The 24742-nt window shown below is 47.9% G+C and overlaps 1 protein-coding gene across 4 annotated transcripts in view; it reads right to left on the reverse strand.

Annotated features, from left to right (window-relative positions):
* The window catches only part of NEDD4L (NEDD4 like E3 ubiquitin protein ligase), a 332508-nt gene that overhangs the window by 215212 nt on the left and 92554 nt on the right, over positions 1 to 24742 (reverse strand). For all 4 annotated transcript variants that reach the window (XM_057313368.1, XM_057313371.1, XM_057313369.1 and 1 more), the window contains exon 2: positions 9631 to 9704. In XM_057313368.1, the coding sequence (XP_057169351.1) occupies positions 9631 to 9704 (74 nt within the window). The remainder of the gene's footprint in view (positions 1 to 9630; positions 9705 to 24742) is intronic.

The following is a 24742-nucleotide window of genomic DNA, read 5'->3' on the forward strand; positions in this document are numbered from 1 at the left end:
TTTATGTGAGGAGGGACGGGGGGGTGGGGACGAAGGCAGATGTTAACAGCACCTGCGAAGTCCTCTACACAAACATGGAGACGAGGCTGGGGAGTGGGAAGGAGGGATAAGCGCCAAGGACAACTCCCAGGTCTCCAGCTCGGATGCCTTGATAGTCTCGGGATCCACCACTGAAGACAGGTCATTCCAGAAAAAGAACAGTTTCAAACATTTTGACATTCCAGGCCAAGAAACAGTGTAAGAGCAAACCAAAGATCCTGAGTTATACGGTCTCACTAGTCATTCAAATCTCAAGATGGTCTGACTATATACTTAAGAACAGAGAAAACAAAATCACACTACAGAGAGCCCGTAACCCATTCTAGAAGAAAGGAACTTGCAAATTTCCTTTTTACGCTCCAGACTGTCTAGATAACATTTAAAATCACTTCAACAAAATTAAAGCCACTGTTCACAATGAACCCCCAAGAGTTTACAAGCCGGAGGCAGAGAATATATAGCCAACACTATCATTTTCTCACTAGCAAAAACAAAAAGAAAAAAGAAACCAGGATCAAGTTTTTAAGATTCACCCAGTTTTGGTTTCCCAACCAGTTGCCCCCAAACGTGCAACGCAGCATTTCTTTCCAATGCTTCTCTGTCTTCCTACCCTGAATGCTGGATTTCAAGCATCTAAAAATAACAGAGACTTGAAACAATCATCAGTTCTTCAAAAGGGGAAGCACAATGGTGCACCTTGAACAAGGAAGGAAAGAAATGGAAACAATCCTTGGAGCACATCTACTACCCGTTGCTCTCGGAATGCCGGAAGGAATGCCAGCACACGCTCATGAAGAGGCAAGGCCTATTTTATACACTTGTGTTGATATTATACAGTAGAAATGGCAGTTCTTTTAATAATTTACTGAGGAGATACGCACTGCAGACTCCTTATTAAACATTACTTGCACTAAAGTCCTAAGTCTAAAAAATATTCAGTGGAGAAAACAGGCCATATTTTAATCGCAATACACTCATTTAAATTATGGGACTGCACATCTGCTTGTACACGTATAAATTCAACTTTATTTTTTTTTAAAGATTTTTTATTTATTTATGTGACAGAGAGACAGCCAGCGAGAGAGGGAACACAGCAGGGGAGTGGGAGAGGAAGAAGCAGGCTCCCAGCGGAGGAGCCTGATGTGGGGCTCGATCCCAGAACGCTGGGATCACGCCCTGAGCCGAAGGCAGACGCTTAACGACTGTGCTACCCAGGCGCCCCCTAAATTCAACTTTATTATTCAGGTATTTATAGACAAAGCAGCGAGAATCATTTTCTCTAGGGCAGAAACATTTTGACAGTTGTATTCATTTGCTGACTTCAAAATCCACCGTGCCTATCTAAAAAGTTCCATAAGTGGGGCGCCTGGGTGGTTCAGTCAGTTTAAGCGTCTGCCTTTGGCTCAAGTCATGATCTCAGGGTCCTGGGATGGAGCCCCACATAGGGCTCCCTTCTCCACGGGAGTCTGCTTCTCCCACTCCCTCTGCTCCTCTCCCCTGCTTGTGCTCGCTCTCTCAAACAAATAAATAAAAGCTTAAAAAATTTTTAAATAAAAATATAAATAAGTTTCATAAGTTATATCGTAAGCATGCTGCCCTTGAAGAGGGGAAAGGAATAAAAACTCCTGCGATATCTAGAAACCCTATTCCGCCACGCCCCAAAAGTCAATACTGGCTCAATTCCTGTCTGTCATTGACTAACTAGCAGCTCTATGTTAACAGTTTAATCTGAAAATCGTGACCAAGTAACACTGGCACTCCCCATTCTAAATATATACGTTGTAGAGAATCAATAGCTTATACCGTCAGGGGTTGGCACCCTAGGGCCCGTGAGCCACTGGCACGCAGCCGCGCCCATCGGCCCCGGGCCTGGCTGCTTCTGCGCTATCTCGGAGACCGACATCTGCTGAGCCGAAGCTCTTTCCTATCTGGCCCTTCGAAGACAAAATGTGCTGGTCCCCAGTGTGGACAACCCCTTACAGCACTCAGAGGACGCTCCTTTCCCACTTACGAACCTGCCAGCTCGCTTACACTTATAAAAAACTATCTTAAAAATTTTATCTTCCAGGTCCCTCCCCCAAATATAAACCCTACATAGAAATAATTTTATGAAACCTACTGACAATGTTTCTTAGAAGACGAAATATTATAACATAGGAGATTTGCATCTGAGAAATCAAACCTCTTGGGATTCCGGAGATATCTATCCATTTTTAAAGGACTAACTTTTAGGTATACTACCAGGATACTTTCACCTTCCGTAAGAGCATTTCTGTCAACGCAGATGCACTGTGGGCCCAGACAGCAGTATTCCCAAGGCCTCTCCCAGGCCCAGCCCCCGAAAATGGGTTGGCGAGCCACTTTCACCGCCTAAAAACAGGGGCACCACGGACGAGAGAGAACCCTCTCCCTCTTCCATTGGGGAGGAAATGGAGCGCCGACCTCCCTTCAGACGCTGCCTCTGGCTGTTTCTGCAGGCTTGGCTGTGAAGTTCGACTTTTGTAAAATAAATATTGTCTTCACCGGCTTACGCATTTAGCAATGCTTTCGTTTCTGACTCCTCTGCAGTTGGCACACCGCCCTGCTTACACTTCAGCTTCTTATACTCTCCTACCTCCCCCCTAAAAGGACCATGGTGAGACAAATATAGAACGCTTTGCGATAAAGCAAGACCGAAGGTGCTGGGGTGCGGAGTGGGGGGCATCCACGCAAAGACCCGCAGCTGAGCCATGAGGGAGAGGAAGGAGTCGGGGGGGGCGGGCAGGAAGGGGCAGCCCAACCCCCCCACGTCCACCGACATCCACTGTCCACTGCTGCCCAGAGGCGCCCTCTGTGATTCCATCGGATAATTAAAATAGTGCCCACGGCCCTTGAGTAGCTTTCATTTTTCCGTTTTCTCGGGCTCCACGCTGACCCGATGACCAAAATTTACTGCACGTCTACGATGTGCTTGTACCCCTCGTCTTCCTGAAACGCATCCATTCTCTGCCTCACAGACCCGGCGACCGGAGAACACTGTTCTAGACTCTGATGACGATGAGGGCAAGGCGCCCTCCAACTTTCCCCCCGCTCTCCGTTGGACCCCGCGGCAGAGCAGGGGCCCCGCAGATAATGCCCACGCATTCGTGCATCCGGAGTGAAGGCCAAGCAGAAGATTCTGAAGGAGTGACGCTCCTTCACACGACATCAGAGAACGGTACAGAAGTGTGGCCCGTCTAGTTCGCTCCTTCGTTACCAAAACTCGGGTGACACAAAGGCCAGTCTATACAGACAGTTTCACAAATTATCAGATGGTCCCTGCACAGCCCAGCTGTTTCAGTGATTCAAGAGCGTTCTACACAGTGGGAGGACACTAGCTGTAACACAGCAAGCCTGAGGGCCTGACGCAGAATAGAAACACGCCGGCCCTACACGCTGACCCATTTGCCACTTCTAATTGTTTCCCTCTGGGAAACCGCGCGGCCGTGCAAAACCATGATCAACAGCCTTTCTAAGGACGTGGCACAAACTCGTGCACTCAAAGACCAGGAAGTAAACACAAAGAGTGTCGTGCTTTTTACAGAATAAGAGGTTTTCACTTAGAGGAGGAGGGCAAGATCCTTTGAGGTCCTACCAGGCTGGGTGTATGGTCAGAATAAATTGTCCGAGAGGCAGGCTCCCTGGGGCGCTCACGTGAGTATTGTATGAGCTCTCCGGTGCAGGGATTTTAAGACAAATACTTTTCGGCCCAGAGGCCATTCGTGTTGATGTTGTGATTCGCAGCAATGGCCTAGATAGCTCAGGCCCAAGAAACACGGTCTCTGCTGAGTTTAAGGCGCTCTGCACCCACGTAAGGAGGCCCATGCGCTGTCGGGGGGGGGGGGGGGTCTGCTCTCTAGGTGAAAGACCACCAGTGCAGGGGTTAAAACCAAACACAGGTCCGTCCCTCAGGGGCCTCAGGGCTATGTCAGCAGAGGAGACCGGCTGCACAGAATAGGACGGGAGACGTGGGGTACTTGGTGGCCCAGAGGTCATGGCCCCATCTAACAATGCATCCAGTGGATACCTCCAGCTCCGTGACCTTGGGTGTCTAGATCGCCAAGATTTTCCAGAGGCCTGGAAATAACGGATTTTTAATATGACATCTCCCAAATGTTGGCTCTGGATTTTTATTTCTGTTTTGTGCCCCATGGGCCAAATAAGCACACCCAAGAGCTCAGTCTAGCCCAAAAGACGGACAGTTTGCAAACTCTAGCCTAACGACATCCTAGAAGGGCTTATGGTTTATTGAGGGGACGCTCAAGGTACTTATAGCCTCAAGGTTTCCCCACTGGACAAAAGGAAACTTATTCTGTGCAAGGTTTTCAAAAAATGGCCAAAAAATAAAAAAATCCTTTTTGGAGAGACAGTGAGTTAATAGTTAAAATTTACACGTGTACAGTATATAACTAAAATATTGCCTCACCCATTTCTTACTGGTCACCTGGGGGGAAAGTAATGACCATGGATGGAACAGACAGGCCCCAGATTAAACCTGGGACCCAACTTGTTTTAGCACCATTGGTTAGGACAACCAGACATCATGTTCCTCCTGAGCGAACAGCATCCCCATTCCTGTCCCCGATGTTGAAACTGGATTTGATCAGCCTTTTTTTTTTTTTTTTTTTTTTTTTAAAGAGAGAGAGAGTGAGCGAGCACACAAGCGTAAGGGGCAGAGGGAGAATCTCAAGCAAACTCAGCACTGAGCGCAGAACCCGACGTGGGGCTCAATCACATGACCCTGAGATCATGACCTAAGCCGAAATCATAAGTCGAACACTTAACTGCACCACCCAGGGGCCCCTGGTCAAGCCTTTAGATGCAACTTCTACCAAACAGGAAAACCAGGAGGAGAAAGAGCACATTAAATGATATGACAGGAAAGAACTGAATGTGGGTGAGACAACCTGCTGATCATTCCAGGTCATTTAAAAGGGGAGAATGATTCTAGATTAACAGGAGTTTAAGAGACCTACCAAAACTAAACGCAACACATGGTTCTCAGTTGAATTCTGCTCTAAACAACCCAGTTGTAAAAGGCATCGAAGGCACGACTGGGGGGAGTCAGGTAATGGACTAGGTAAGAGAGTCCATTAGGCAATTATTGTTCATTTTGTGAAAATTGTATTGCGGTTATAAAGGAATATGCCATTTTTTTCGAGATGCAGGCTGAAGTACTTAGGGCTAGATGTCATGATGTCTATAATTCACTTTGGAATACTTCAGTAAAAAAAAAATTTTTTTTTAATTGATGAAGCCAATGCAGAAAAATGTTAACTTCAACCTAGATAATGGGACGGAGGTGAGGCGGGGCCACAGAGCCATCTCGCCAGGGCAGTAACTCCCCGTCACTAGCCTACACGAGGATTTGCTTCCACATCCCTCCGACGCCCTCGAGTGAGTGTGTGTTCTGCATTTCAAATCACCACTTGTCAAAAGAAAAAAAAAGACAGCAACCCAAACAGGTGTAACCTGATGCTAACAGTTCAACACACAAAATACACAGAAGCGAGTGTGAAATGAGAGTCTTGAAATCTTCCGTATGAAAGCATGAAATTTCTAGTTGTCTTGGCCACTGTTGCTCAATTTAAGGAGCAGCTTTCTGGTCTCAGATGATTCGAAGTAACCTCAAACCGATCGCACTTCAGAAGGAAAAGGGGGGAGGTGGATCTAAAACTTACATTAAAAGGGCCCTATTCGGTTACAACTTAAGCCTGTGCCAAAAAGTTAGAAGTCTCGAGATACAAGCTTACCTGAAGGATACAGTCTGAAACTTAAAGATATTCTAAGTTTTAACAAAAACCAAACAAACCACAAACTAAGATCTTACTTGGCAAAGTCTGTCTATTCGAAATTGATTTACTCTACGATATTCACTTACAGTCCGAAGAACTCGGGTCAGCTCAAACACAAAGGGCAGTTCTTCAAATCGGCTTTTTCAAAGCATGCAGTCGTTACATTTCAGGTTTGAGAGAGACCCTAACAGTCATCTAGTCCGATGGCCCATCCAGGGGCTCAACGTCTATTACTCAGGTAGAGTATTATCCTACCATCAGAAAGAGGAGTTCAATCTGATCAACCTGGACAGACAGGGGTGGTGCTGGAGTGAGGGGCAAACCAGACTGGAGAGGCTGGCAGGGCCCGTCACCAGCAGACTGGAATCCTACACCTGGACAGGAAGGACACTGGGACTGTGAAGAGGCAGCAAGAGAACCGGAGTAAAGATGCCTCCATGATTCTCACACGCCACACTTTACCTCATGAAGACAACAGCCCCATTTCCAAAATGGAAGCAGGTACGCTATGTATGCCATGTTTTCAACATGGTTTTACTTCCTTTTGGATGTCATCTTGGCATTTTACAGGTGGTGTGCTTTTTTGGGTTTTTTGTTTGTTTGTTTTTTGAGTTAGATTATCTTTCCCTCAGCTTTAGGGGAAAAAAAAAAATCACATAGCATTTTTTTCCCATAGTCTGGGTCATCAAGTGTGGAGGTCTTTTACCTGGGGTGACCAGTCTCCATATACATCCTCCGTCCCGACCTCTCACATTTGACGTAGCATTTGTTGCAGACAAAAGTGTCCCTGTTTAGTTGACAGATGATGGGGTTGCCCTTCTTTGACCCGAGGGTGTGACCCAAAAGAAAACCTTTCTCTGCTAGTGCCATTTCCACACAGACCAAACGCTCAGAAATCCAAGGAGAGCAACAGCTCAATTACCGAATCTTCTTTAAACAAAGGCTCTTTTAAAGAAGTTAGACTTTGCTGGAAGGAAGCTGGAAAATGATCTTGTATTCTCAGTGCAGGATTGGGACAAAGAATGCGGAAAAGAAGGGCATTTCAGGTACAGGCCTTTCCAGGGTGAATCGGCCACCCTGACAGGGAGGCAGGCCTGAGAACAGGGTCCCACAAACCCCAGTCCTCTCTGAAGTGTAGGCTTAGGCAGCCTCTCACCTGGGAGAGATGGAGTGCTCATCACACCCCGACCAACACATCCCGCCCCTCCCCCACCACCCACTGCGCCCCAACCACCAGCCCTCACCACCTCAGGCCAGGCGGCCTCCCTTGGAAACAAAGCAGAGAGAGACCCAAAGAAGTAAGTGCTGTCTTGGGGTGCCCAGGTGGCTCCGTCAGTTAAGCATCCGACTCTTGATTTCAGCTCAGGTCATGATCTCAGGGTCGTGAGATCGAGCCCCACCACATTGGGCTCCACATTCAGCACAGAGTCCGCTTAGGATTCTCTCTCTCCCTCTCCCTCTCCCTCTGCCTCTTCTCTATCTCCCTCCCGCTCTTTCAAACAAAACAAAACAAAACAAAACAAAACAAAACAAAACAAAACAAAACAAAACACCTATTAAAAAAAGGAGTAAAGCCTGTCTTTTCAAAACACACAAGTCTATATGGTTTCTACCACTTATGAGTTTCTGATGATGCTGCTTTGCCAACACTGGCCTTCTTTCTCCAGCCATGATCTTTCCACAACAGGGGTTCCTGTTCCTACGGAGCTCTCTCCCTGGGAAGGGAGAATGGGAAACACAGATGGAGGGGTGCAGTGACAGGCCTGGGGTTCCGAAGGACACAGATAGTAAGGGTCTCACTCCAGCGGAGAGCAGGGGCACACACCACCAGTCCACACTCATGACTTCTGCCCCCAAACACAGGAGAGCTGCTGGGTGAGCAGAGTGACCACGGGGCTCTCCCCAGACTCCCACACGCCAGTTACGAGTCAACAGTGATCCCTGTTCTATACGAGCTACTGCAACACAGAAAGCTTGAGAGGGTCTGTTCAAGGGAACGGGGAGAATGCAGGTCGTGGGGCAAAATAAGGTGATAAACGGGTCCATTCTAGAGTGAAATGCCAACATGGCGTGAACTGCACTCTGCCACCTAATCCTTCCGTTTCAGCTCAGTCACTGGCACTGGGTCCTTAAAGAACTACGGCACCCTGGGGAAAGCGGACACCTAAGCGAGGCACAGAGAGTGACGGAGGAAGGCAGGAAGGGAGGACGGTGTGTTTTCTATTTATTAAACAAAGAAAATGAAGGACAGGGCACCTGGGTGGCTCAGTCGGTTAAGCATCTGCCTTCAGCTCAGGTCTGGGATCAAGCCCCGCATCAGGCATGCAAACGTTTCGATTAAACGTTTCAATTAAAATCCACCTGCCCAATCTTGGTCACGGCGCTCTGTATGGTAAGCAACGGCAGTGAGACGTCTCAAACTCCTATGAATTTCTCATCTAGTAGGAGGCAGACGAGTGAAATATTAGAGCATTCACACAGGCACGAGAGAGGAGAAGGAACCTGCAGGTGAGATGTGCTTCCCTCCCCACACCAGCAACTCATGACGGAGGCACGTGTGTGCAGCTCCCACGACAGCTCAGACAGCTAACCCTCGATTAGTCATTTGAGGCACACGGAAGAATGGGGAATTTTTCTTTTAAGATTCATTTATTTATTTGGGGGGGAGGTGCAGAAGGGAGAGGGAGAGACAGTCCCAAGCAGACTCCATGCTGAGCGCAGAGCCCATTGCAGAGCTTGATCTCACGACCCTGAGATCACCACCCGAGCCAATATCAAGAGTCGGACACTTAACTGACTGCACCACCCAGGTGCCCCAAGCATCACACTGAGGCCCTGAAGACCAGAGGCTGACTGCGGTCCACACAAGGGAGCCTACAAGATTAAATGAATGTTCTAACGAGAGCATTCCAGCAACAGCTAACTGTCCCAGCTGCCACTGCATTCCTCATAGCTCAGCCCTACCGCGTACCCAACGCGAACAGAGCGGGGGGCCAAGGGCCTGTCCAGCACCACTGACATGCACGCCCTGGGCAAGCAGTAAGCTTCCTGGATAAAGTTCTGTCAGCCACAGGACAGGCAAGTTGGACAGGAACACCTCTAATGTCTCCTCCATGTCTAGAGTTCAAAAAGGGTTTTGTTCTCCAAAATCTGGTCCAAATCCCAGTTCTCGGTAGCTCTAACCTCATTGTGCTACTAGTTTAATAACTTATTGCGACACCCAGCAGAGCCAACAGGAACAAAAGGGCTGATTTCAAGATTTAGGAGTATCAGGCACAGTCCTGAAAATAAGAAAAGCTAAGGACGCAGAAAGACCAGGCTGCCAGTGCTTCGAGAAAAGGCACAGAAATCACCAAATTCACTCACTCATCACCAAATCTCTCAGTTCAGATTATACGTGCCAGAGAATACTCAGTTCTGCTGGGAACAAAATAACACTTTCACATCTCCCTAAAAAGGGATTTTTTTTAAAAAGGAATGTACTAAAATGAATACACATTCCGAAACCGTATTTTTCTACAGAGAAAAAGAGAAACATCGGAATCCAGTCTCCTCGTGAAATCAAGCGAGATGGAAGGCAAGACACACCCCTCCCCCCCCCCCCCCCCCCCCCCGCACAAAACACAGTCCCTGGCCCAGCGGCCTCAGCACCATCTCCCCCATCGCTCCGTCAGAAACTCCGGAGGGCGGCCTGGCAATCGTTGTTTGAAGAAGGCCTCAGTTTGGAAAGCGCTTGCCTAACTCGTCAGAAGCCTACAAAAAATCAAACCAAACATACCTGGCTCCAAAGATGTCCTTTTTGGCGAGATCAATTCCAGAAACAACCTTCACTCTGAGAATACGGGACTCTCCCTGTTGGAGGAAAAAAAAAAAAAAAAAGATTAAGAAATGGACCTTCAGTGGGTCATTTCTTACCCAATATGCAAAGGTAACAATTTCTGTTTAGACCAGTCCTGGGGACACAGAACCAATCAACTCAGCACCAGCGATTCTTCCTCACAATGAAGTTCGAAAGGCCAACATTCCAGCTCTGCAATCCTGTGGCCCTAGAAACTAAGAACATCCTGGGGCGCCTAGGTGGCTCAGTCGGTTAAGCATTCGACTCTTGATTTCAGTTCAGGTCACGATCTCAGGGTCCTGGGATCAATACCGGAGTCTGGCTCTGCGCTCAGCAGGGAGTCTGCTTTCCCTCTGCCCTCCCTTCCCCCATGCTCTCTTCCTCTCTCTCTCAAATAAATTAATAAATTCTTTTTTAAAAAATTTAGAGCATCCAGGTTAATTAAGCACAAGTTTAATCCAAACTACATCATACAGATCAATTATGTGGACCAGTGAAAGATTTCCAGTTATATACCAAGAACACAAGCATACATTTGAAACCACATAGATCTTTAAGAATTTATTTAATAATTCCCTGGTTTTTCACCTTAATAAATAATTCCTCCATGGAAATTTATACATTTATGTGCGTGGCCTGAGACAGAAAGAAATTTCATGTGCTACAGGATTTCCTCAAAATTAGTTTCATCACGTTGGTACTCAACAAGCAAAAATAATTCCTCAGTTGCAGTGAGAAGAAAATAAATAAATAAATAAATAAATAAATAAATAAAGAGCACCATCCCAAGAGGAAATAATCTCAAACCATCTCAGAAATCCATTCATTCATTCATTCACTCATTCATTCACTCATTCATCCACCTGCTTATTTATTCATTCCAACATTCTCTAAGCAGCTCCTACTGCACTGGGCATTGTGCAAGGTCTTAAAACATATACACAAATATGCTCATGGTCTCCTGTGAGGGGTGGGCAGCCCCACAGTGCAGGACCCCGTGATGCCCTCATGCCAAAAGGTTAGAGCAGTAGCTAAGGGCTAAAACATTCAGGCTAGAGGAGCTGGCTTGCTCTCAAGTTTCTGGTTTGGGTCATTAAGTGTTAACGTGAACCAAAAGACAGGAATAAGTCGAATTCAAAGCATCTATGAAACCACCAGGTGGGGGGAGAGAAAAAGACTAGATAAATGGGAGAGACGTCTGGTGTGGGTCAGACGGGGAAGTGATCAGTTTAAGAGCCGTAGTTGGTGGTTACAGCTACAGGTGCAGAAGAACATACCCAGGAAGGGTAAGGAGGGGAAAGGGCTGGGGGTGGAGCCCTTGGGGACAAGAGCACCGAGGGGCAAGAGAGAAGGACTGTGAAACCCATCTATCCATGTGTTCGGTCAAGACCCAGGTGAAGGAAAGAAAATCCAAATGATTCTGCAGTCTACGTCAAAGGAGGTGGGGTGAAATTAAACATGGAGACAGGAGGCCATTGAGCCCTGGTCAATGAGCTGCACACACACTGAGCAACCAAACCGTGCTAGAGATCGCTACTGTCCAGGATTCTTCCATCCCTCCCACCACCCACCCCTGATGCAAGGCTGCCCACATGCCCACACAGCAGAGACACAAACAGGTTTCTCAACTTGTGTGTGTGCTTAGGACCCCCTTCCAAATGAGGTCTGCATTCAGGTTTGGCTTTCACGCACTTGATGAAAGCATTAAAACAAGCGAGGGGTAACTAACACACGGCTTTGCTAGAGCGTAGAAGCGTCTCCAAGGGCTTCCCAAAGCTTCTGGGTTAAGGGCCCTTCCCCTGGCTCCTTAAGCAGCCACCGACTGCCCTGACCTCTCTCCCTTCCACTCACCTCCACGGCCAGTCATCAAGGACCGTTTGTTGGCACAGCTGTCACCGGGGCTACAGCTCTTCCGTCTCTCCCAGCACACTGCACCCCACCGCCCATCATCAGACCTCTCTGATGACCTACTCAACTCAAGGAACGCCCCCGGGGGATGCACTGTTTTACACACGGATAAAAATCTGGCAGCGCCTTTGCAGAGTTAACGGTACAATGGGAGGAGTTTAAGGCCCACTAGTGCATACAAATTGCATACAAGTTGAAGATCACGGATGAAACGAAATCCTTGTCTGCCAGGCTAAGGCGTTAAGACTTTGAGACGGAATGAGGAACCACTCAGAAGAAATGAGGATAGGGAACAGCTGGAGAGGAGCGTACTTTTCTGTCTCCCTGCCTCCCCCCATCCCAGCTCTCTGGCCCTCCCCCATCCCCTGACAAAAGACTTCCAACCAGCAATTCTCCCCAAACTCCCTTGTGCAGAGGGGGGCGAGAAAAATCGGTTGGTACCCACGGATGGTGGATAGTGTTAAAGGAAGTGCTAAGCCTCCAGGCCAGTCCTGGGTGCTGGCGAAAGGAGATGGTGGATCGGGTCTACCATGCGTGACTCCTTCCATAAGCAACTCGGGCAGGGAAGCAGTCTTTCCACCCCAGACTGGCACTGGTCACCGAGTTGGGGAAGACAAACAAGGGACTGTCTAGGATGGAAGCCCATGTACAGTCAGGCACAGAGCAAAAGATAAGAATTCTGGTAAGAAACAGTCTCTTTATCTCATAGCCCTTGGGATCTCTCAAAAATCCTGGGCAGCATCCTGGACTTGCCACCAACTTGATAGGGGGCTCAACTGCATCGTGTCTGGATTCTATGGAATAAGATAAGCCCAGCTCACACCGGTTCCCTGAGGTTTATATTAACATTAGGTGAATGTTCTTTGTTCTTCCACTGGGCAGACCTACTTTTCAAAAGCACACATTTTAAAGTCAGGGAACATTTATATGAATAAATGAATAAAAATAAACTTTACTGAAGGAACAAGTAGAATTTTTTTATGGAAATTGATTTATTCATTTGGTAAGCAAGAGTGCCTGCTCTAAGACCTAGGGATACAGCAAGACAGACAGACAGAACGCCCCCACCCCCACTCGGCCCCACCCACCTTCTGGTGTTCATGAAAGTGCACTGTATACCAAGGCTCTCAACTACATGGAGACACAAATTGCAGGTCTGGAGGGCAAAGGGTAATATATAACATACTTTAAAATTTTGTACACTTCTCTTTCCACTAAAGAAATTCTCATTTAAGAAGCAAACGTAGGAAAATAAGCATAGATATGTGCACAAGCAAACCAAAAAACAGCTACAAGGACAGTTGCCAAAGCATTTTTCAATCGGAAACGAAAAATGCAAAAGTCCCTCAAAAGTAGACAGTTAAATGTCCATGGCAATTCTGTGCAATGAGCTACAACACTGTCGTTAAAAATGTGTGAGATTCTGGGGTGCCTGGGTGGCTCAGTAGGTTAAGCATCTGCCTGCAGCTTGGGTCATGATCCCAGGGTCCTAGGATCCAGCCCTGGCCAGCCCTGGGTCGGGCTCCCTGGGCCGGGCTCCCCACTTAGTGGGGAGTCTGCTTCTCCCTCTGCCTGTCACCCTGCTCATGCTCATGCACTCTCTCTCTCAAATAAATAAAATCTTAAAAAAAAAATTGTGTGAGATTCTGTAATGACCGTCATTCATTCCACAAGTGTTTTCTAAGTACCGACCATGTGCCAGACCCATTATCTGGGAGTTCGGATATGAACAAGACGGAGTTCCTCCCTCAAGGAATACAATCTAGAAATCAGACAGAATATAAATATATACTGCAAAGAGGAATTTCTGATGGTGGTAAGTGCTTTGATGACAACTCAATACCAGCAACTAAGCAGAGGGAGAACGGGAGAATATTTTAAGACGGGTGGTCTGGAAAGGCCTCTTTGGAGAGGAGACACCTGAGCTGAAATCAAAGGAGACAAAAGGTGATGCTGTGGGGGTGAGGATTTTCATGCAGAGGTGACAGCAAGTCCCCAGGCCTCGGGGAGCAGGTCTGGCATTGCAAGGAGAGGCAAGAGCAGAGTGGTACGGTGGGGCCAGAGACCCAAGAGGCCAGCCTCCTGAGAAAGTGGGCATTAGTCCAACCATCTCTGGAAAGTTTTAAGCAGGAGACTGATAACATCGGATGTGAGTTTTTAGAAGACCACCTTGGTTGCTGTGCAAGATCAGATTATAAGGGAACAAGAACAGAAACAGACCAATTAGAAAGAGATCTGGCAAGAGATGGTGGGGGCTTCACATAGGATTGACATGGAGAGGTGACCGTATTCGAAATAAACAACTTGGTTTATTTAAAAAAAAAAAAAAAGTTTCAAAAATGGGCTATACAAGTGAGTTAGAGATAAGCAAGGCGGTCAATAGCTGTATCCCTTTTCCACTTGGACAACATTTCCCAGCATGCCTCACAGTTAGGTGGTCATGTGACTAAGTTCTGGCCAGTGGAATGAGCTTAGAAATGTATGTATTTTCCAGACATAGCCCATAAGACCCTCCCTCCATTCTCTTCTCCCCACTCAACAGACAAAATCCTGAAAGCCAAGAAGGGTGTAGCGGGACGGAGCACCTGCCCTGAGCTTGCCGCCTCCACCGTCACCTACCCACCTTGCCAGGACAGTGAGCTGGAAACACACTTGTACTGTTTCTCCCCACTGAAAATTAAAGGTTGCTTTAGCAGTTGGCCTTCGTTCATATACAATATAATCTCAATTTTCAATAAATATCAATTATGTATAAGCACAGAAAAAGACATCCAGAGGATTATAGTAGCAGTGATTACCTCTGATAACGGATAACGTTCTGATCTGATAACGTTCTTGTTGAAACATTACATATTTTTCTTTGGAAATTAAATTTTTGAAGAAACTCCAAAAAATAATAATACATATGGAAAAAAAAGAAAAATTTAAAATCACAGGCTTAGGAATCTAGGTTTCTGTATTTCTAAAGTGAATAAACCTTTTGTCATAATAAAAACCTACAGGTTATATTTTAGCTAACTCGCAAAGGTATAGAGCTGTCTACCTGGGAGATGTGAAAAGGACACCCTTCTGTAACGCCCAGGCAACAGCTGGGAGGTGAAAGGAGCAAAGAGCCTTTATTGAGCACTTGCTATTTACAAGCAGCTGTGACGGGAAATTTCACCTCGCTCTGAAGTTATGGGGCAGGGGAGCAGGAAAAAGAATGTTACTCTATAAAAACTGTTTTTACACATGAGTTTCAGACATACAGCAAAAACTTATCTGTGTTTCCTCTCAATAATAAGTGTGCACACAGATAAGCAGCCATCGTCACCCTGTAAAGAAACACATGATCAGGTGTGTGACGACTTTATCAGATGCCACGGGCGACAAGCCGAGCAACTGGACTTTCTGAGGCATTTTATTACTTTCATAAAATCTACGCATGACATTGCGGGCCCTGGTTATGACCCCAGTAGAATTCAATATTTAACTAAGGTGGCTTACGACAACGAAGATATTATTTGGAGTTGGACCGTGCGGAGCAGAGAAGTGCAGGCGGAGAAGAGGTGAGGCCGGAAACTGCGGGTCTGCTCACGACTCTCAGGGTCTCTTCCGGCTACTATCCATCTACTGTTTTCGCATGCTCACTGCACATCAGGGACGATTCTATGCACCTGACGTGTGTTTTTCTTTTGTACTTCATTTTCTAAATCCTCCTGAAGGCCTAAAACAAGATAAGGTACCCAAGCTATAGCTGAGTGCCCCGCACCAACTCCCGACTTATCAACAGGGGGGATTCTGAAGGTTCATCTTTAAGGCAGTTGTTTCCAGAAGCCTGCTCGTATAAACTGGAAGTGGTTACCAAATTCCCATGGCCACCCACAAAGCCTACTAAATACCTCATCTACCAAAATTACTCCTGATAAAATAAACCTCAAGTTCCAACCCAAAGTAAGATACCAGAATTCACATTTTCTCCTAGGAATCCACCTTGAGAAGGTAAACTTCTTTTTTAAGATTTTTATTTATGCATTTGAGAGACAGAGAGAGAGAGAGAGTGCGAGCGCACATGGTGAGGGGTGGAGCAGAGGGAGGGAGAAAGTCTCAAGCAAACTCTACACTGAGCATGGAGGCCGACACAGGGACTGATTCCAGGACCCCAAGATCACGACCTGAGCCGAAACCAAGAGCAGGACGCTTAACTGACTGTGCCACCCAGGCACCCCAAGAAGGTAACTTTTCATATTTCATACCTTATCCTTCACAATGGCAGCTGACCCCCCATCCCTGGCAAAAGGTGGTATCTGGGTTAGAAAATAGTGTTCTTTTTCCACAGGGTCCCCAGGGACCCCAGGTATCACATACAGCAGCCCATCCTTGTAAGACAAGGAAGACCTATGTCAGGAACTTGCACATCTTAGTCTTTCACCCCTCTATTAATTTACACATTTATCTTCCATATTCCACCAGTGACGTATAGTTCTCACTATTACCCATAACACTTGCAGGCTCACGTACACACTCCTGGTTTAAAGGGATGATCAGAATCTTTATACGCTGAAACATCTAAGTTATAGATATGTCCATTAACTTCAGTTGCTTTAAAAATTAAATCAGCTAACATAAAGTGCCCACCCTGTGCCTACTACACAGCAGATACCATTCATCTTCCCGTTCCCACCTGCTCTTGCTCCAGCTATGAGCCAAGATCCTGTTCCATACATCTCTTTAAATTTTCTACAACCCCCGTCGCCCCGACCTCATCCCTTATTCCCGCCCATTTCAGCTCTGCAACCTCCTGTCCTCTTCACTCTCTGCCTTTTCCTACTCTGTATTGCCACCCCAATTCCTACTCTCTAAACCTTTTCCCCTCTTCTCTCCTTTGATGGGTCCCCGGCCTCACACTGCAGCCCCCTCTCCGACCTTCTTGCTCTCTCTCAGTTCTCCACTCTGACCTTCTCATTGTTCATGCAAAAAAATGTGCTGAGTGACATTTATGTTCAATGCGCTGTGCTAGCAGACAGGAAGAACACAAAAGTAAACAAGAAGGTGTCTACCTTCTTCTCTGCCCAGGAGGGGCTTACGATCAGTTGCGAGGTTAGACATATACATACCTGTAATATATCTGTAATACAGGGGCGGAAGAGAAACCTATAATACGTGGGTGGAGGACAAAGACACAGGGGGTTACAGGAGGGGAGCCCAATACTGAACTACATGTCCAGCCCAAGCTCAGAAAACCCTGATGACAGCAAACAGCCCCAACTCACAGGCCCATCCTCTGTGGCAGTTCACCACTATCAGCCCAACACAGAACATTCTCAACAAGCTCAAGTCCCAGGGATACTAGTTTCGGAGAAAACTGCAGGAACAGACTGTGCACAACCTACATTTCTCAACCACGGCTAGATTATGGCCATTAATATGCCAAACGGAGGAAACGGGGAGAGGTAAAAGGATGGCCCTCCAGAGCAGAATTCTAATTTTAATGCTCAAGGTGACTAACCTTCAGAAATTATGTTGTGTGATTTTTTAATTTATTTATTGAAAGAGAGAAAGAGTGGGAGAAGGAGTAGAGGGAGAGAACCTTCAAGCAGACTCCCAGCTGAGTGCAGAGCCCCACAAGGGGCTCAGTCTCATGACCCATGAGATCATGACCTGAGCTGAAACGGAGTCAGACGCTTAACCGACTGAGCCACCCAGGTGCCTCTATGTTCTGTGCTTTTAAAAATATGTCCACAAATTCTTGAAATTCCGCTCTTTAAGAGGCAGGGCTTAATTTTCCTCTCTCGCTGGTGGTTGGACATAGTGACTTCTTTCTAATAAACAGAATATGGAAAAAGTTGAAGATTAGGTCATTAAAGGCACTGTGATTTCCTCCTCTCTCAGATCACTCACTCTGAAAGCCAGAGGCTGCCGTGTTGTGAGGACACTCAAGAAGCCCTACGAGGAGTCCATGTAGTGAGGACTGAGGCCTCCCGCTCACAGCCACGTGAAGGAAACATCTTGAAGTGGATCCTCCAGCCCCAGGCAAGCCTTCCGATGACGGCACTCCTCACTGACATCTTGACTACCACCTCATGGCAGATCTTTGCCTGCTCTGTGCTGGTAACTGTGGAAGGCATGTGTCAGAACACTCAGCGAAGCCGTTTTTGTGGCTTTCTGCTGACACACTGCGGGATCATCCGTAACACAGCAATGGAGAATCGGCGCACATGGAGAATCCCACACAATAACTGTCGTCTAGTTTATCTCTTGGCTAAGTGGAGATTTCCCTGCGTATTAGGACACTGCTCAACACAAGGAAAAGATACCAGCTCAAGGCAGAATTTACAGAACTTGGTGACTTGTTCAACGTACATGCAATGGCTGTATTATTTTAAGTACAGAATCCCGCACTTTAGAGAAGTACAGTCAATACTCCAAACTGAGACAACTCCAGAAAATCTAGGGCACATGATCATCTGTATGATTTTTTTTTTTAATTCTGGAAAAAAAGAACATTAGAGAGTAGCTGTGAAACTTCTATCTGCCTTTATAACAACCCTTTCTCCATCCCACACCCTTATTTTAAGTTCCTGCTAATACTGGGATGACCCACACCAACCAACATCACCTCAATTGTACCTCCTTCCAAAAGCTACTGAGCATCTATTACGTGCCCACCCTGAGTAGCTGCTGTCGTATGGCAGCTTCTCTCCATCCTAATTCACCTGCCACCTCATTAGTCCAACCTTTCTAGAATGTCCTTTCTCCCTTACAACAGTGGGTCTTCGCCATGGACACATGGATCTCATTAAAACCCCTCAGCACGACAATGAAGGCTCACCATGACCTGCTTTATCCCTGAACTACCTGTGCTCTTTGCAGGGACCCAATGCCCTTCCTCACAGCACCCATTCATCCCCTACGATCCGCTCACGGCCATGTCCTCAGGAAACCCAAAGCGCTTACAACACTCCAAGAACAGTACAGGAAGAAGGCGTCAATAAGACAGAGTTCAAGCCTACAGGACTTTACTTTCTATGTCCCAGAAGAACAACATACACACAATTACAAGACGCCACAATAAACTTAACAGCAGCAGTGAAGAATGGTAACCTACAGGAACACAGAGGAGGAAGAAATGAACGTACGTGTCAGGGGTGGGGACAAGGAAAGTTGCTCAGATGAGCGGCCATGGGAGCCAGGCCCCGAAGACTGAGGAAGAGAGAGGAACAATTCTTCAGGCAAAAGAAGCAGCATGAGGGTACCTCGAAATGGAGAGCAAATCAACGTGCAGAGAGACGGGGGAGCGAACAGCTGCCCAGGCCTGGCTTCATCCTCTGTGTGCTACAGGTCAGACACATCCAGCAGACAAGGGACAGGCTCACTGCAGGACAGGAGCAGAGAGAGTCGAATCCAGAGAGAGGAGGACAGGACACGATACATGGTCCGCTACACTGTTCTGGCGGACTGCGCACTGGCTCTGGGGATGGAAGATATGGGACTGGTTCCAAAGCTGGGGGAGGGGGGGGGGGGGACAGGGGTCGCACAGCACGGCTAGGTGATAGACTGGTTTTGCAAGGCAAAGAAGGTACCCCCTCAGAGGCGCCTGGGTGGCTCAGTCATTAAGCATCTGCATTCTGCTCAGGTCGTGATCCCAGGGTCCTGGGATCGAGCCCCACATGGGGCTCCCCCTCTGCCTGCTGCTCCCCAGCTTGTTTCTTCTCCCTCTGTCGAATAAATAAAATCTTAAAAAGAAGAAGAAGAAGAAGGCGGCACCCCCTCAAGTTCCCAGTTTGGGTGTAACAGGGCTGCCGCTATCTGATGGTAGAAACTAAAGAGAAGAGAGGGAGTCTGAGGCGAAGGGAAGTAAGAGAACATGGATTTCCTGAGGTTTCCCTGCCAGTGGGGAGGCAGAGACGTCCAAGACGCAGCCAGGAGTCAGAACCCAGAGCTCGGTACAGAGGCCATAAACGGACACTGAGCCTGGGGGGGCCCAGCACCTTTCTCCGAGCCTGGCTTCGGACGGATCATTTCGTCTGGCACTTACGTAATAAGTCACTGTAGTCTTTCTTTCCTGCAGATACGTCTTATGTTCTTGACTCGGCTCCATGGGCGCACTGTCCAACACGTAACCACCAGCTACACGGGGCTGGTTAAGCCGAAGCAGAATCGATGACAACTACAAGTCAGTCCCTTAGTAACATGGGCCACACGTCAGCTGCCCAACAGGCACCTATGCCTAGGGGCTGGCTACCGTGTTGGACACGCAGGGACAGAATATGGGCCATTTCCACAATCACAGGAAGTTCTGCTGGATGGCGCTGCTCTGAACGGCACTAAAACTCACGGCAAGAATGAAGCAGGGTTTGAACATCATCTTGTGAAACGTGGGAAGACTGGAAAGAAGGAAGGGAGGGAGGGAGGAAGGGATCCCTACTCTTAGCTCAACTGTACCTCAATCCAGCGGTGGAATCCAGCTGCCTGGAAGTGAAAGGGGGAGCTCCTGTAATCCCACGTTCTAAGGGCAAGACTTCCTCTGGAGCACTGGGGACCAGCACGCCAATTCACGGCTGTCAAGCTACATGAAGCCAATGCTATACAGTGCAGTGCAGTCCCCGAGTCTAGACAGTTTTTAAACCATTATACAAAGAGGACCCGCGGGGACAGCAGCCTAACCAAGTGTGCGACAGAGACCTGGGAGCGTAGCTGAGGAGGCCAGAATCCTAACCGGGTTGCTCTGTCTTGCACAACAGTCACAGGAAAACGCATTCGGGAGGCAAGAAGAGAAGTAAAATCCCAACAGGATCCCGTTCTTGGTCCCCTAAAGAGAAGACATCGTGGAGAACCCTTGGAGGGAAAGGGCAGGTAGGAAAAAGGCAGGACTCCACATCAGGGTGAAGAGCGGACGGCCCAGCACCAAAGCACTGCCTGGGGGGGGGGGGGGGGCGGCGCGAGTGCAGACAGACCCGAGCCCAGAGGACTTGACGGCCTGTAGGGAGGAGGAGACTGCATGACCAGGGAGCAAGCCACAACACCTGCTCCCCAAAGGCAAGGCTGATGTTGGAGGAGCATCTGGAAGCTTCTGTCAAGCCTCATGGCAACTCCCCAGGGCTCACACTGAACCCCGCCCCCCCACCCTCCCACAACTGAGTGCAGTTTTCACCCATGCCTTAAAAGTGTTAGCTTTACATCTAATTCTTTCAGTGACAACATGAGAAGTCTTTGTTTCTGACTTCTGAATAGAGTCAAGCCACGGCGTTCCGGGTTCTTTGTAGATCTCACCATTCTGCCAACACTTCACCTGGAAAATCAGTCCCTCAAGAAGAGGAGATGGGGGGCAGGCGGGGTGAGCGGCAGGCTGAGGAGTCAGCCGTGGGTGGTGGCTGGGATCAGGCGGGTCCTGAGTGGCGTTCACAGCCCCAAGGGCCTCACTCCGAACAGGACTCAAACGTACACTCAGCAAGAATGTAAAGCCTTCCATGTGTGCACAGAGTTTTAGAGTGGCTCTCAATGAGAAACGTTCAGTTCTCGAAAGCCAAGAATCCACGTAATTCAGCGATCACGTAGACAGGGAAGGAGGGTGCCACTGAACAGTGTCCGTGAAATGAATGAGCTGGCAAGAGCTCAAGCTCAAAGCACTGAGTCGCCCTCTTCCACTAATTAAAAATTCTCTTTTTACCAGAAGAGTTGGTAAAACTCCATGTAAAAGGTCTTCAAAGAATCCATTTATCAATGGTGCTTTTGTTCCCAACCTCGAATCACAAGACAGGAAACATGTTTCAATTCCCCCAAGATCACTAACACAAGAATTATCTTGTGTGTATAGTTCTAAAAATGATCATAATAAACAACTGCACTTTGTTGAAAGCCAAAAATCACAGCTCAAAATCTAAAGTTCTGTATTTTTCATGGCAGTCATAACTCTGACCGCTCCTCTTCCATGAAGTGAAGTCTGGGTTTCTGGAACGCATACTTTGACTGGAAGGATCTGGAAGGGTCTGGGTTTCAGGCAGCAGGGGCTACTAAGGGCCCCCAAGAGCACAATCCATGGAGTGAGTTCCGTGGTCCCAGATCTGAATCTCCCCAAGAAGGGGCAGAAGCGTGGACTCACGTGGTGTGCCAAGGGCTCCTAGCATTTTGAAAAGGACACACTGAACACAGCTGATAAGAAACTCATCCGAGTGTCGCGTTTTAGATTTTACAGTGAGGAAATGACCCGTTGCACGGATCTGAAGCCTCAGGACTGGCATGTTTACTCGGTAGGCAAGTTGGACAGGTGCAAATTATCATCCATCAAAGGCTGTGTGTGAAGAACAAGGCTTAGTTTGAGTATCCAAATACACGCCATACTCGTCTCCACAACACGGTGACGCTGCCACTCCCAAGTGCTTGAGCCCCACGGCTCTGGACAGGCCTTCCAAAAGCACCGCCAAACAGAAACCTCTCTGGGCTTCCCTTTCCTGAGCTCCAGCCCACCCCCACCCCCACCCCTCCCACTCCCAGGCTCTGTTCCCACCATGCAATGCAAGTGACGAAGCTCCCCCACCACAGACAGCAACCAAATGCTGCCGTGCCCCCCGGAGATCACATCCAAGTCACCTCCCCCGGAACTGTGGGTGGTCCCAAAATCTCCAGCCACGTATTTACAGATCATGTCTCGGTTTGCTCCCACAAATATCTTATTTGCTCCTAGTTTAGTCCTCAAGAGGTTACTATTCCTGACGCCTGGAAGGACAGGAAGATCAGCTCAAGTACCCACGCCTGTGCTCCAGCTTGAAGCCTTCCTGCCCTCATGTGTCTGACTTCACTTAAGACCAGTGCGAGAAGGGGACTGGGGGAACCAGGGCCCCAAAGCAGCAAAACTAGGACGATGCCAAGGACAACCTACTCATCCCAGGGAGTCACTTTCCACAGTGGCTAAGAGAATCGGCCATCATCCCAAAGGCGTCAGACACAAGAGATGGGCAAATGTCCCAACTTAGAAGAGAAGCTATGAATCGTACTATAAATGACACACTTGGACCAGGATAGCTTTCCCCGCTGCCAGATCCACCAACTCACTGTTCAGTTTCCATCTCCTTCTTGTCCTTCAGCCCTCCGCCAACGTAGCACATTCTCTGACAAGGTCTTCCCAGAGCTCCTAGGCTAGGTAGGGCCTCCCACAAAAGGCTCCCACGGTGCCCCAGATTTCTTCTCTCACCCTTTATTGTTGCTGCTTTTAAAATTAGCTATCATGGAGCACCTGGCTGGCTTGGTCAGTAGAACGTGCAACTCTTGATCTTGGGGGTGGGGTTTCAAGCCCCACGGTGGGTGTAGAGATGAGTTTAAAAAAATAAAATCTTAAAATGAGCTATTGTGCCAAAGACGAAGCTCGAAGAAGGCAGGGGCTAGACAGCAGTTCACAGGGAGTGGCAAGAATCATGGTCCCCGCGCAGCCCGGTCAAGGCCAGGGAGCCAGAGAGCAATCCCTCAGCTTGCTTAGCACGGCATTCCAAGACTTGAGTAAGGAGCTCGGCACCCAAATGTTCCAAGGGGAGCGGATGGCTGGGTGAATAAATGACATCGGTCCAAAGCAAAGTTCTTGAGTGAATTACTAAATAGTCTTCCTTTATTAAAGGAAAACAATCTACAGCTAAGGTCTGCCAAGAATAAGACCTGCAAACTTATTTCCTTTTCTGATAAGATTCACAGCACCAGGGCTGCACACCTAGTGTACAGAGACTTTGGCCAAACCACGATCATATTCTTCTAGCCGAGGTGACGACAGGAGGGTGAACTGATATTAAGTTAGGTGGGACTTAGTTGTATCTCGTTGTTAACTCCCATCCCAAGTATAATCATTAGACAACTCCAGGGAGGTGGGGTCGAAGGGGTGTGTAAGGTCCCAGGCCTCTATTTTTAACTCCATCCCGGGCAACATTTGTGAGTCTGGAAACTCTGGATGAGGATACTGATGGCAGGCTAATTCAATTTGTAGCTGACATCCACACCTGGATGAACTGTCAGAAAACCGGATCAGAATCCAAAAAGATTTCATCTTTGGGTGATGAATGGGTGATGGGTCGAACCTTGAGGATGCAGTTTTACAGTGGTGTGTGTGCTCGGCTGCCTGACTCAGTGCAGGGGGCAGGAGGGAAGAGCATCGAAAGTGGGAGAAAAAAATCTTTGGGGTTTCGGGGCACCTGGCTGGCTCAGTCAGTGCAGCATGTGACTCTTGGGTCTCAGGGTCGTGAGTTCAAACCCCATGTGGAGCATAGCGCTTACTTAAAAAAAAAAAATCTTGGGGATTTTATTATCTCAAGCTCAGTATGACTCAACACTGTGACAGTAAACCACCTGCATTATTCAAAGTCCAGAGCTGGGAATGTCGTCATCCTATTCCCCGGGCCAGCATTATGTTCAATTCCAAGGTGCATGACTTAGGAGGAACATGGCTATTTTGTTTTGTTTGAGGACAGAATCCATACAACAGAACACGAAGCAACCAAAAGAATGAGGATGTGCCCTACAGACAGCCCTGCAAACCCGAGCTGTACGTGACAAGGTTGGGTGGAGAACGCTTTGCAGGGCTCACCGTCCTCCATGTGAGGAGAAAGGAGGAGATGTGTGTATGTGTTGACACACACACACACGCTTGTTGGTGTGTGCGTAGTCTGTAAGGACACAAAAAAATGTACCACTGACGGACTGAGGACAAAACAAGTTGGCTGGGGGCTGAGGTGCGCAAGAGAGACAGACACACAGAGATGCCTCACTGTATAAAAGCCTTTTTTAAGCTTAAATTTAAAACCACTTAGATGTATGAACAACTCAAGAAAATGTTTCTGTGGGAAAGGGGGTGGGGCGGCAGAAGCCAAGACAGTTTCTGTTCTGAGGCTGCAGAGGGCGAACCTCAAAGCAAGGAGTGAAGGCTGCAGAAAGGCAGATGTGCCTTCCGGAGGGAAGGAAATTCTGGTCGTTAAACCTGGTCAAACACAGAGCAGGTGGCCTCCTGAGGCCCAGAGCTGACCGGTTCTCACCAGAGGGAGAGCAAAGGCCTGCCACCTGCCAGAAATATCACCAGGTAGGGAGACCATGAACCAGATGATCCCTGATGTCCCTTCCCAACTGTGCAGTGTGATTCTAGAAGGCCTGCACATGAGGAGCCAGAAACTCAGACCAAGAAGATTCATGC

The sequence above is a fragment of the Ursus arctos genome, unplaced genomic scaffold, assembly GCF_023065955.2.
Source record: "Ursus arctos isolate Adak ecotype North America unplaced genomic scaffold, UrsArc2.0 scaffold_17, whole genome shotgun sequence".
NCBI lineage: Eukaryota > Metazoa > Chordata > Mammalia > Carnivora > Ursidae > Ursus > Ursus arctos.